This window comes from Pagrus pagrus (assembly GCF_965226575.1).
Source record: "Pagrus pagrus genome assembly, chromosome: 20".
In the NCBI taxonomy this organism is placed as follows: Eukaryota; Metazoa; Chordata; class Actinopteri; order Spariformes; family Sparidae; genus Pagrus; species Pagrus pagrus.
Window position 1 is genome coordinate 10400342 of NC_140207.1, and position 13709 is coordinate 10414050.

A 13709-nucleotide genomic window follows, 5' to 3' on the forward strand; every position below is an offset into this window, starting at 1 on the left:
GTTTTCAACATTTGTAAATGTTCAACCACTGACACTTTTAATGTGATGTTGTGTCACTTTCCAGTCCAGTTCCCCATAATGGTATCAAAAGAGGATATTTCTGACAAGATGCCAGGACATTTTTCAAACTGTTGTATATTTTTCTTGCAATGTAGGGACAATGTCCAGCAATGTGTGTGTCGGCCAAACCAAGTAAACCCAAACTAGACTGCTTCCAAGTGAGAGACAACTGTTGCAACTTTTTTTGGTTCTTATCCTGTGACAGTGAAGTGCCATGGTTAGGTTTAGGCAGAAAAAACAATTGGTTGTGGCTGGGAAAAGATTGTGTTTTGGCTCAAAATACCCATTTAGGTTGTCAGAAACATGTCACAACTCCTTAAACATATCCAGTGGTGTCTTGCTGACAAATGCTGAAACACAGTCTTGAACTGCAGTCACTGGCCTGCCAGTCTTGCTGCAATCCCTTCCACCATGTATAAATGTGAATGTATCAGTGGTTTGTGGAAATGTTGACATTTTGTCCTGCAAATGGGCTGGTGTTCGCTACTGAACTGTATATGCTGCTTGTAAATACTAAATAAAGTTTGTAATAAAGAGCACATCACATTTTTATAACTTTTTGTCCTTCCTTCTCTTTACATCATTAATGACCTGCTTCTGCTGAGTCAGGCTGATACATTTTGCCTGGAAAAAATCTTCACGCCGAATGTGTCAGCAGTGGATGTGATTTACCTGAGGACGTATCCAGGTGTCCTCAGCTTCCACAACAGGAGTCGTTCAGCAGAGCCCTGCAGGGGCCTGCCGGCCATTTCTGCCTTCCCTCTCACTCAGACATGCAACAATCCATCATGCCCAAGTTATGGTGCAGTGTAAGAAAGGTATTTAATCAACTGGATAAAAAATGAAAAGGAGTCATTACAGCGGAAACCTCTGTGGCCCTGCGATAAACTATGGAGAGAAGCCTCAGCGTGGGACTCTACTCTAAATTACAGTGCAAAAAAATGAGTGAAAACCGATGATTTTTGAGGTTCAGCACATTAAAAGATTTTTACTCACTGCCAAAGTAGGAATAATGACTTGTAAAGAATCGAGCTACAGGCTGGGAGAATGGGAAACATAATAACCAGAGTGAACGTTACTGCACATTTCGACTAAACGACCTGAGCAGACAGTTGTGCAGATGATTTACTGAATGTGTTTTGGAAGGCTGGATCTTCTTTGTACAAGGATGCGAGCTCTTTAAATTGATACCATATTGAATTTAGAAGTGATGCACATACAGTCAAGATTTGCAGGCAGTTTAAAGGTAAAAGATTAAAAGATTCACACATGTGCTGATGTGCTCCAGCCATAGATCACAGTTATCTCACCAGAGAGCGGGGTCCATTTAAGAGGCAATCCCTCTCAAACATTACTACGTCTACAAGATATATGATTTATTATTTGGCTTAGAGGATGACTTTTCTGTGTATTGAACTTGTTTTATGGCTCACACATACACAGCGGAAGAGGATGGATATTCCTCCTCTGCAGCAATCACCATTTAGCATATTTCCAATGTCGTATTTGCAGCTTCAGCTGCAGTGGATAATCTCGTTCCACAATATGTGCTGTGCAATGAACTCTGGGACCAGGAATGTGAAAATGAATTCAATTTGATTAGTATTCCTCCCCTGTGTGGTTGGAAGAGAGTAAATACAGTGTGTGGCCGTACTGCAGGGAGATATAGAAGTTCTGTTTTGGTCAGATTATCCAGCATTAAAAATTTATACATAAAAAGGATAGCCGCTGTCTGCAACTACAGACAACATCTAAAATAAATGTTACCCTATTAATTGGTGCCCGAGTTCATTTTACTCCACATGGTGAAGAAAAAAACCAAGATCCCTGGTTTTCTTTTGGTTTTTTTAATGAACTGAGACGGAGTTTTAGATTCTGCAAATATGCAGAAATGAATCATGAGGGGTTATTTTAGACTTATTCTGATATTTTGGACTTCATTTATTGAATATTTGGACCTTTTCAATCAAACATCATTTCAATAGTGCCAGAAGATCCTTTACCTGAGTACGCGTACTGCTTTTAGATTTTGTGGTCAAGCTGGAGTTAGTTTAAACCCCTTTATGTACAGTTTTGTCGAAGAATACATCAGAGGGGTCATCAGACGGTTGGGAACTACTCTGGTTTAACCTTTTAAAGGGGCAATTTGTTCGATATGGCCAGAATTTAAAACGCTGAATAGAAGAACTAACATTATCAACAGAGTGTGTAGAAATTGTGTCAAAGACGTCTTTGTACTGTGTTGCAGAGATGTCTACTTAAGTTAGCACGCTAACCAGCTAGCTTCAGCCTGTCCTGTCTCCTAATACCACTTTGTACCACAAGAGGCAGTCTGATAGTTCCTGTAGTTTCAAATGGGTGATAAATGCCAGCTGCTAGTGTAATGAAAGAGCAAAGAAATGAAAAACTCTTTCTTCTGTCTGCCTCACTTAACAGAAATATACAACTATACACCTTCTGATTTCAAGTTTCTCTCTTTTACCAGCTGTAAATCGCCTCCATACTGTACCAGTCCAGGCAAACTCTAAGGCCGCTGGCTCCACGGCTAACCGAGCCATGAGCTCAATGGTAAGCTAACGGTAGGTAGCTACAGCCAAGGATAGCTAGCAAAGAGGAGCAATTGTCGGCTACTCTGTTGATATGCTGCCCCCTATATTTTTGGAGCTAGCTTCAAATTCTGGCCATATTTTACAAATTACACCTTAAATCATGCATAGAAGAAATATAAAACAGCATAAAATAGGTTAACTTATTCAACTTAAGTACAGTATTTGCGTATATTTGAGTTTTTTGCCTGATGTGTAGGCAGAAAAACTTGACAAGAAATATAACAGAAGGCCAAACAGAGACTATACAAGGTTTTGGTTTCTATAATTCAGTTTAAAGTTTGTTTTTATTACTTTCACTTAATCAGGTTCTCAGTTTAGTTCTTGGACTTGCTCTCTTCTTGTTTTCTTCATCCTTTGGGATCCCAACGAGCCCTGACATGTTTAAACGGATCACTACTGCCCTCTGGTGGACACAGGCGGTACTGGGCCTCCTGTGCTCCTGGGGAGAGGCGAAGCTGCAGATGTGGGAATTGGGGTTTTCCAGATGTTTGATTGAATTATTCACAGCCTTGGCATCTAAAACCTGTTTCCTACACTCCTGTCATCCAGTTTAGAAGGAATGCGTTTCCAAAAATCTATCATTTTCCTTGAAATACTGATACATTCACATATTTTCATGTAGATTTATTAATGGTTTTTCATGGAATTTAAGCAAAAAAGAGGTTATTTTATGATAATTTGCTAGAAAATAATCCCAATATCTGGAATCTTCAATCAGTGACATACAAATCAAAATATTATCTTTGCAGTGCAGATCATCTGGCATCATCAGTGTGTGCTGCGGTAACACACCGCACATTGTGTCCTGGCTGCACGCACAGAAAAATCTTTTTCACACTTGCAGGAGACGCATGCGCGGAGAGGAAACCAAGTGGTTTGTGTCAAGTCGAGGCAGACGGATGTGATCGAGCCAAAAATCACCTGTATTCTGGCATTCATGGTGACACAGTGAGTACATGTTTATTATCGTTTGACTTTCGGCTTGTGTGTGGATCAGAAACTCTCGTTTTTTGTGCGTATATAATATTTTTTTTCCCCTTTTTGTGGAAAATAAAGCGGATGAATTTCAGGAGCCAGTCCGGCTGCTGGAGCATCTTTATGTGGATGCTCCAACAAGCAGAAATAGTCTGATTCATCTTTAATTCGTGCACATGAAACGATAAAATCGCCGATCAAACGTGAATATTTGCAGATTTTTTTTTCCTCAGAGGATGAATCCTCTGGCTGAATTATCAGCTCATCTGATCAGATCATTTCATTATGTTTCTATAAATGGCTGCACGCTGCTTCCTTCAGGCTGCTTGTCATAAATCGACCATCATGAGTGTGTGCATGTGTGTGTGTTTGCATGTGTGTGTGTGTGTGTGTGTGTGTGTGTGTGTGTGTGCGCATCCTCCCGTGGATGGATGCGACTGATGGATGCTGATTGCTGCGGTCCAACAGTGACGCCTTGTCGCTATCATTACTGCTCATCCCTCATAGACAGAGGGGGAGAGAGGAGGAGAGAGGAAGGAGGTTGTTGCTCATCACAGTTTGGTTTTTCTTACATCCAGCATGATCCAACAAACCGGTAGGACGTTTGCCATTGGCTTTCTCGAGCTGTTTGCATGAAAACTGAACCTGAACGCACCATTCTTGCTTTTAAAAACGTCGATTCATTGAGGCTGCACAGAAGTTGACCCCACCTCAGATGTTATATTTGTCAATAGTCAGTACAGCATGCATCGATTAGGCCTCCCTCTTCCTCTCAGATCTTACATCTCTTCTGATGTCTTGAATCTCCTCATGTTTATGTGTGATGCTCCAGCTTAATGCGGTAATAATCTTCCAGTGAATCCCCACACCCTCCTCCTCCTCCTCCTCCACCATCTTTCTCACTGTGGTCTCTCTTCCTCCTCCTCCTCCTCCTCCTCCTCCTCCTCCAGTCCATGGGCTCGGAGCGGGTGGAGATGCGTAAGAGACAGATGCAGGTTCATCAGGAAGCAGCTGCCAGTGTCCTCCAAGCGCGCCACAGAATGGGAAACACCCCCACCAACGCCTCAAACGCCTGCTGCTTCTGCTGGTGCTGCTGCTGTAGCTGCTCCTGGTAATAAACACTCCACCGCTTCCCACACAGACAGCAGGGCCGGAGACAGGCAAGGAGATGTGAGGTCTCAGAGCCCTTTTCAGTGTAGCGTGTGAAGCCTGCGAAACATCTAGTCCTCTACTGGTAGTATTCGAGGTTCAGATGAAGGTTTCGGCTGCTAATTTGCTGTAAATCTCCAATCCGCCCGTTATATAACCATCTTATTCTTTATTTGTTGCCATCTTCTGATTTATATCAGATCACACAGCTGCTGTAGCACCTGGGTTTCCAACGGGGGTCTGCAACCCCTACACCAGGCCCTATCAACCAGTACTTTTAGGCCCAGATTTGAGTAAAAGGTGGTGTACCAAAGGGGCGCACACGTAGCCTTCTTAGCCTGTGTCTGACCCGTAAAGCTCTGAATTTAAATGTGTTTAAACCGTCAACTTTTATTTTTTTTCTCTGCTATGTTTATTAGTTTTCACATTTGAAAAATTTGCGCCTCTGGCTGACTGCTGTAAATTCGCTCTGCTCAAACAGCTGAGGTTAAAACTTTTCAATTAAATAGCAGTATTTTGCGCCTGGCAACAGACATAACTAATGAACAGGCTAATTAGCAAAACAAGATGATCAAGGGACCGAAATGGGGTTGTTAGAGGGCTGCCAGTTGAATAGGTTTGCCCTCAGGGGTCATCAGAGTTAATGCAGGGGTGTCGCCAAAATACTGTTTGATAATATTTTTTATTTTCCAAAAAGTTAAATGTGTTACAAAAATACAAAATACAAGTTATCACCAGCATTTGAAGGACTCTATTTATTGTGTTGCAATAAATCTACTGCAGTTAGCATGGTCCAAAGCTCCCGTGGTGGCAGTGTAAACACCAACGCCCCCCTGGTGCTCCGAACTCCCATTCTGTATTGCTAGCTGCACAGCTAACTGGGCTAACTAGCTAAAGGCAGCTACAGTTGGCAGCAGTTAGTTTGGTTTTTTTATCTTAATTACTGCGTTTTCTCTGCTTTATACCTAATTATCGTCGGGTTTTTGGACTGTTGGATGGACAAAAAAACAACATTTGGAGACATCACCTTGGACTGTGAGAAATTATAGGGGACATTTTTCATGAATTGATTACTCAATATTGAATGTTACCGTTAGCTGCAGCCCTACTCTATTGTAGCTTATCAATACAACGTGTGTGAATTCAATGTAGCCAATCTCAAGTCTTTCATTCATGCTTTAGAAAATGCTGCCACTAAATAACATGCTGCAAGACACACCATGCATTAGAAAATCGGCACATTCTTGGCACACATTTGCTTTTCTGGTGCACAGATTTGTATTTTTTTTTTCTAACAGCCTGTGGAAGATCACACATTATGTACTTGTGAAGAACTAAATGTAACATGACAGCAACAAATTGCATCATTTTATAATCTGAAGTCCCTCTCGGCCTCATTTGATAGTCGCAGCTAAATAGTGGGTATTACTTCCTTTTTTGCCTCCATCCTCACACCCCTTTCAACAACACCTCAGCGCTCGCCACCCTCCCAGAAAAACAGAAACACACGGTCCTGTGACCCAGGCTGATCTCATTGGACGGAGGCCTCGGGGGGTTTAATCTGTTTTGGACTCATCAGCCTTTTACTTGTGCTTCCTCTGAGAACGGCCGACCTGTTGTGTGCAGAACACGGCCATGTTAATTCACTCCACCGGGGATGAGTAATAGGTTTTGTCTCTACGTCTATATCAGTTTCATGTAATTGTTACACGGCTACAACAGCCACATTCCCAGATGGGACAGCTCTCACCTGAGCCAATTAGTCCACAGCCAGCTGCTACATCAGGTGTTGGGGACATTTTAATTACGCACAGGAGACCCCCACAGGAAGATGTGGACAATTGACATACTTAAGTATTTACGCAAACGTTCCCAAAGTTCCCTGGAGATCGTTGTGATCTATTATTTCAAGCTGGAACTAACGACATACAGAGCCAATACTGTGGTACAGTGGGGCTGATATGCACTTTCTAACTCACTAAATTATATTTAGTAAGGAAGGCTCACATTAATGGAGTCTAGAGTTATTTAAAGTGTTCAGTATCCTGGTGGGATCAAAACTAGATGATGAGCTATTTATGGCCTGTTGATCAAAGCAAAACCAGTTTCATTGTGTTTTTTTTCTTCCAGTTTGACTGTTCGGAGTGAGGACGAGACCATACAGAGGTCAATATTAGAGCGCAGGTCAGAGGGAACCCCTAACTGTGAAGACAGGTAATGACTGAGCACTGTGACCCTTCCAAGAAACACCATCTTTCACATGATGTGCCATTACTGAGAGAATTCAATAACGATGAACCACTGTTGTTTTTATCTTTCAGTCTGAAGCCCTCCCTGGAAGACGCTCACTCCTGGCCGACGTCATTTGAAAGGGTGATGAAAAGTGCAGCGGGTCGCAGCTGCTTCAGGCAGTTCCTGCGGACAGAGTTCAGCGAGGAGAACATGATGTTCTGGCTCGCCTGCGAGGACCTCAAAAAGGAGACCAACAAGACTGTGGTGGAGGAGAAAGTCCGTCAAATATACGAGGACTTCATCTCGATCCTTTCCCCGAAAGAGGTGAGCCACCAAGGCCAGAGCTAGCTCAAAGCTAGCTCGTACAGTATGCTGCATCTTCTTAGAGTTAAATGGCCAAGCAAATTTCTGTGCCCCCTCCTCAAGGTGATAACATCACCTGGTGTATTTCATTTGGGGCTCTGGGGTAGTTTTAGTCCCCTTCCTCGATCCTTCAGTGGCAAAAGAGCACTGAAAGTCAATGCTGTCCGTGCATTTTACATCATATACTTCACATAATTTCTCGCATCTGCTTATCTTCTCCAGGTCAGTTTGGATTCACACGTTCGAGAGGTGATAAACCGCAACATGCTGGAGCCGACCTCGCACACGTTCGAGGAGGCTCAGCAGCAGATCTACACGCTGATGCAGAGAGACTCGTACCCGCGCTACATAAACTCCTCTGCGTACACAGATCTGCTGAAGAGCCTCGAGGATCCTCCCTCTGAGCCATAGACTCTCCACTGCCACACACTTAGCTTTTCAAAAAATGGCGCATGCGACCCACCCGAAGGAGTTTTGTGTTCCTGTTGGATGCCTACTATTTAGAGAAAGACAGACAGGAAAATGAACACTACTTAAAACTGGTCTTTATCCAGCTGTAACTGCTGTTTATTTACCCATGATTAGCTTACCAAAATACGTGGAGCAAACGAGAACAAATGCTAGATCCAGCATCTGTACTTGTTCAAAACATATCTATATTTTTATATATTCCCTAGCGCTTGACATTGCACTTTTCTACCTTGTTTAATGAGGGAAAGCATGTATCTGTGAGCACTGCATTTGTATTTAGGTATATTGTGAGCCTTAATGCATATCCAGTTCTTGTAGAGACGAGTAGGTTTTCTTTAACAGTAACTTAAGAAGAAGGAAAGTGCCTTGGAATAAGATCTTCTACACTAGCACCTTTGGTCTAACGTGAATGGTGCGACAATGACTTCACATGTTGGTGCTTTCAGCTCTTCTCAAAGATAAAAAGTTTTTACAACTCAACGAGCTGATACCCGGAAATAGATCTTGTCTGTGTGTTTCAATACTGTGATATTAGTCATATTATATTTAATTTAAACAAAACAGGGAACAAGACACTGAATACATGACCATGACCACTGATATATTTGTGTATTTAAAAAGGGATTTGTGTGAAATAGCTATTTGAATTCTCACAAATTAAATAAAGCACAATCGTATGTTGTTTTTTTGCTGTTCATTCACTCACAGAACATTCTTTCATATGGAGCTATACAATATTAGAAATGCTTCACATCTGGGTTGCATATTCAGCTGCTTTTAATGTGATTGATGCATATGTGCTTTGTTTAAAAATGCTTTACGTTAAGATTTTGTGTTAATTAAGAAATATTCTACACATCAGGGCTGCAAAAAATCATTATTTCCATGAAAATGAAAAGGTGCAATATGTAAGAATTTGTCATATTCATACTCAAAGCAACTGCAGCTGCCCTCAGCTATTTAGCTCAATTTGCCATGCAGCTAGCGGTTCTGACTAGGTGCTCAGGGACCAGCTGTGTTGGTGTTTACACCGCTAGCACAGAAGCATTCGACTGGGGCTAGCTGGTTAGCATGCTAACTTCTCTGCAACATTATAAAGAGACGCCATTATGTCAGAACTGTTATTTTTCACATTCTGTTGATGATTTTAGTTCATTTTTTAGTGTTTTAACTAAATTCTTACATACTGCCCCTTTAACATTTATTATTTTTTTCAATTCACTCTTTAGTCTACAAGATGTTAAAAACGCTGGAAGAATGTCCATCTTGTGCTATGAAAGTCCAGGTTGATGTCTTTAAAATCAGTTTGGATTTACAACAAATCCAAAAGACAAAATTATTAGATTTACAATCATTAAAACAGAAGGAAATATTCAAAATTGAGAGGCTGACTGGAAGCAAAAGATGTTTGGCATTTTTGCTGATAAAAAGGCCTTAAACAAATTAATTTATCGCTTAAGAAACTTGTTTCAGCACTACTACACAGATGCTACATTAATAAAAAAAGAAAAATTTAACAACAGGCCATTTATTGTGAGATAGTATGTAATAAACCAAAAAGTATAGCCCTAGTTATTCCAATACGTTTCCTACAGGAAATGGCTTGTCTCAATGGCAATTAGCTTAACAATCAAGCAACTAATGTTACTCTACTGTAACACTGTGTGGCTCCAAAGTCAGGATGCAGCATCGTTACAGTCATGCCTCTCCAGGGCTCACATGTAGCCCCTGTCCTGTCTGGCTCTATGAGTAGCAGCGTGGTTTTGTTGTCAAGTAAGTCAGTGGTTCCTCGAGCCCACAAAGTCTCGCTGGACTGAGGCCCGAAGGACTCTGATGGTGCTGTGCGGTCGCGCGGCTACTCCTGAGTTCACTCATCGCTGATGGGAGGAAGCTGCTTCTCAATGAATCGTTTGACATCCACCATTTCCTGCAGGGATACACAACAAGACAAAATATATAATACAGAAAGCAACGAGAGGTCTTGAGTTAAGTGTGACTTTTCCCCACACTGACCTCTGGACAGGCGCTGTGAGGTAGACCTCTGTACGACTTGAAGACCATGTTATCTGGATTGATGAGGTCTTTCATCTTCGCTGCTGTCTGTCTGCCAAATATGAAGGGGACCAGAGGGTCGGAGTCCCCGTGGCATTGTAGGACGTGCATGTCCTTGTTAGCAGTGTTGGCAGAAGCCTGAGAATAGAAGAGATTAGGATTATCATAATCATCTGATTATGACAGATCATGACTTGGTTATGGGATATCCCTTAATTGTAATTCAATTAAAGGAATAGTTCATGATAAAATGACAAATGAGGGAATTTTCTTTGTAATTTTGAGCAATTCAAAAGATGTGTGGTGCTTAGCGCTGTATTTTCATTGTCGATTATTTTCTCCACCAATTTTAATCACATTAAAGTCTTTTTAAAAAGGTCTTGGGGAGTACTTCTACAGATGTGAAAAATAAAGCCTTTCGTGGCTCCAGAGGAAGCTGAATGTAATCTGCTAAATTGTCTCCAGTTATGTCACTCAGTGGCTAAATTGCATTGTGGGTAATGTCGGCACCAGGTTTTGTAAAGGTAGAAGAATGTGTGGAGTAAAAAAGGTGATATCTCTGGTTCTGCTGTATCGAACAGTGCATTCTGGTGCCTAAATTACCCATAATGCAATTTATCAGATTATATTCAGTTTCCTTTGGGGCCTCAAAAGGCTTCATCTACTATTGTAGACCTGTAAACACACTTTAATGTGTAAAATGGGTGGAACTTCCCTTTAATCGATTACTTTTTGCAGCTCTAGTGAAACAAATCCTTTAATTGTGTGTTTTAGTATTTGTTGAAGCTACTACAAATAACTTTTGTCGATTTTTTTGTCGATTATGGCGTCGCCTTTGGACAAAAGATGACGAAGGTGAAACAAAGTAAACTCTGTTGTAGTGCCAACCCACATAAGTCAGAATCCAGCCAAGTGAAAGTCATTAAGAAAAATTATAATGACTATACAGAAATAGCCAATGGTCTCATTTGCTTATGTAGGTCATGACGAGGCATCAGTATTAAACTGAGACCGTTTCATAACAAGATAAAAGTACCTTGTCGTACATTTCAGAATCTGCATGTAAGACACTAGTGCAGGTACAGACAGGTGTGTGTCGTGTTTGTTCTACCTGAGGGAAGGAGTTGCGGAGCGGGAGCCAGCAGCTCAGAGCGACCACTCCAGCCAGCTTCTGCTGAGTTGTCAAAGCCGTGTAGAGAGACAGTGCTCCACCCTGAAAAAACAAACCGAACACGTTTGATTAAAAAAAAAGCCTCGGCACATCTCTCTTGTGTTTATTACTTACAGAGACAAAAAGCATAAAAGAAACGGCATCATAACAGCAAAGAACTGAGCTTATTTCGGGATCTTAATGTATGAAAAAACAGACTCACCTGTCCTTTTCTGTGATTTCACTCATTTCAGATTTGTTCATTTGCAATTAAGTGCTCACATTGTCTGGTCTAGCACTGTAAATCGTTTTGCAGCGCTGAAACTGCACAAAAACGATATTGACAGCTGGTCTGTTGAATCACAACTCTCAAGTTTTCATGTTAGTATTGACCCTGACCTGATTTATACTGAAAGTTCAGGGGATTACATGCCTGTCTTTTTCTTTCTCCCAGGAGTCTCTACTAGTTGCCTGGCAACTGCTCAGAGCAAAGAAAATAGTCCTGCACATAATCCACCATAGATGGCAAATTGTCATTTTTACACTTTGGTTTTTGTGTGGATTAAACAAACAAGAGAAGCGGTGTTAGTTTGTAAGCTTTAGAGGAGCTGGTGGGTGGATATTTTTACTACTGGACAGAGCCAGGCGAGCAGCACTGCTTCCAAGTTAAGCTGCTGCTGGCTGAAGCTATGTATTAAGCACACAAATATGAGAGTGGTATTGATCCTCTCACTTAACGCTCTGCCAGAGAGCAGATACGCATTTTCCAAAATACTAAACATTACTTGTGCTTGAATCTTACTCACCATTTCCGCCACATCTTTTAACTCAGACCCATCCATTAAATTGCACTTTACTTCATTGCATCATGTGTTTAACTTTTTATTTGCAACATGAGTAATTTCCCTCTTCCGTTGATTTTTGCGCTTACTGAAGGTATTTTGTAACTTCCTCTTTGTGTCTCATTAATAACAGTATCAACCACTGACATCCCTTCAAAGCTGAGTTTCTTCACTTCAAAGTAGCAGTTTTAATAAATTGCCAAACAACCATCTTCTTGATCTTTGAGCATGCTATGGCGAACCTGTGTTTTGGTGCATCTTATTAGCTGTGCAAGTCCTTTTAATCAAATGTATGCATTTATATTTATAGAATCTGCCCCCTTGAGAATTGCACATACAGTATACGTGTATGCATCTTCTGTTATTCAAATACCTTGCAGCAGTGAATCACAGTCAAAACATGGTTATGTAACGCATCATCCGCGTACATGCCACACCTACCTGTGAAAATCCACCGAGGAGGATTCTGTGGGAAGGTATCCCATTCTTCACCTCCTGGTCTATCAAGGCTTTAACTGTGGAGAGATTAAAGAAACAAATATTAAATTTGACTCACGAGTAAACAAGCTCTTCATCCAACAAACGGCAGCACATTCCTAATTGTGTTTATTCACCAAAGATATGAATAGACGTACTGTTCTCTGATGCTCTTTTAATACCAGCCTCGTCTTCATCTGCATCCGGGCTCAACCCATGGATATCAAACCTGTACAACAGGGGGAGAAAAAACCTGTGAGGCTCATTGGGCATGTGACAACCACACTGTATATTCAAATAAGTCTGAACACTGTGACACTCACCAGGAAGGCATGGACATTCTCATGTTCAAAGACACAGGCATGGTGGGGCTGTAATGAAGGGAGAAAAGTAACACAATGAAAACAAAACATATGAATGTTGCTGTGACTGCAAACAAGTTTATAAACATTTACACCCTTTAATTCAAGACTATACAGGTGCCTTTCTAACTTTTCCAGCACTTGCAGACACCCTGTAAAAAATACCATGGCTGCTGTGAATACTTACGCGTGTGGACAGATGTATTTCACATGTGGTAACCTGATGCCTGCGAAGGCTTCAGCCCAGCCATGCCTGTCATATTGGATAAAATCAAACACGTTTAAATACACCTGTGTGCGGCTCAATAACTGACAGACTATTATAATGGTGCACTAAATGAGAAAATAACCGTCTTCACGTACCCTGTGTCACCAAGGCCATGCAGAAAAATCACCTGCAACAAGAACAGCAACACATAATTGCCCAGGCAGGTACAGGCTAAAACATGTCAGAATTTGGCTGAGGTCTGGTGTGTCGTTAGCCGGGCAGTTAATAGAATCTAAAGCAGCTTTTTGTCTCACTTGAACCGTCTAGAGGTCAGTGTCGTCGGGTTAACTCACCGCCGCAGTGGCTTTCCGGGCAGCAGGCACAATGGCAGGTAAAGGCGCTGACATGTTGTTGCCGCACATACAGCGCTGAGGCAGCTGATATGTCGGGACAAGTTAGCTGTGAAGCTAGCTAATAACGAGACCCTCAACTGCCAATATGTGTCGATGTCGGTCCAACTCTGGCTGTCAAACACCACCCAGCTGAAGGACAAATGTCGAGCCAATATGGAGGTCAAGGTACCTCCGCCTCGTATCACCGCTGGCAGTCGGGAATTTCTTTTTGGAAGTTGAATTTTGTGGGAAATAATACACCGACCGATCAAACTAACTGCTAGCACGTTTTCCAGCAGCGCTGGTACGCTTCGTAGTCCCGCCCCCCTTCCGCAACGTGATTGGCTGTCGTTAAAGTTCCTTTACA

At 41.8% G+C, this 13709-nt stretch overlaps 2 protein-coding genes across 3 annotated transcripts; one reads left to right on the forward strand and one right to left on the reverse strand.

Moving 5' to 3' along the window:
• The first annotated feature begins 3506 nt into the window (after nt 1-3506).
• LOC311249760 (regulator of G-protein signaling 20-like) lies at nt 3507-8541 on the forward strand. Of its 2 annotated transcripts, none has more exons than XM_084341061.1 (5): nt 3507-3617; nt 4595-4755; nt 6924-7007; nt 7115-7349; nt 7611-8541. In XM_084341061.1, the coding sequence occupies exons 2-5, from the start codon at nt 4598-4600 to the stop codon at nt 7797-7799; spliced, it is 666 nt and encodes a 221-aa protein (XP_084197187.1). In that variant the 5' UTR covers nt 3507-3617; nt 4595-4597; the 3' UTR covers nt 7800-8541. The 2 variants fall into 2 exon arrangements, with proteins under 2 accessions (XP_084197187.1, XP_084197188.1); XM_084341062.1 differs by lacking the exon at nt 3507-3617 and adding an exon at nt 3942-4239.
• Nucleotides 8542-9371: 830 nt separating this feature from the next.
• On the reverse strand, nt 9372-13677 carry LOC311249759 (acyl-protein thioesterase 1-like). The gene is made up of 9 exons (XM_084341060.1): nt 13304-13677; nt 13106-13137; nt 12930-12995; nt 12704-12751; nt 12539-12609; nt 12345-12418; nt 11023-11124; nt 9873-10049; nt 9372-9786 (listed from the first exon to the last, which is right to left on the reverse strand). Exons 1-9 carry the CDS (start codon nt 13370-13372, stop codon nt 9727-9729), a joined length of 699 nt encoding a protein of 232 aa, XP_084197186.1. The 5' UTR covers nt 13373-13677; the 3' UTR covers nt 9372-9726.
• Nucleotides 13678-13709: the final 32 nt, after the last annotated feature.

What these genes read in the sequence shown, in the direction of transcription:
- LOC311249759 (XM_084341060.1), bottom strand. Translation starts at nt 13,372, where the DNA reads ATGTGCGGCAACAACATGTCAGCGCCTTTACCTGCCATTGTGCCTGCT. An exon ending in CCCGGAAAGCCACTGCGGCG is followed by an intron (nt 13,138 to 13,303) that starts GTGAGTTAACCC and finishes TTCTTGTTGCAG; the next exon opens with GTGATTTTTCTGCATGGCCT. An exon ending in TCCTCGGTGGATTTTCACAG is followed by an intron (nt 11,125 to 12,344) that starts GTAGGTGTGGCA and finishes TTGTTTTTTCAG; the next exon opens with GGTGGAGCACTGTCTCTCTA.
- LOC311249760 (XM_084341061.1), top strand. Translation starts at nt 4,598, where the DNA reads ATGGGCTCGGAGCGGGTGGAGATGCGTAAGAGACAGATGCAGGTTCAT. An exon ending in TGCTGCTGTAGCTGCTCCTG is followed by an intron (nt 4,756 to 6,923) that starts GTAATAAACACT and finishes TTTTTCTTCCAG; the next exon opens with TTTGACTGTTCGGAGTGAGG. An exon ending in ACCCCTAACTGTGAAGACAG is followed by an intron (nt 7,008 to 7,114) that starts GTAATGACTGAG and finishes TTTATCTTTCAG; the next exon opens with TCTGAAGCCCTCCCTGGAAG.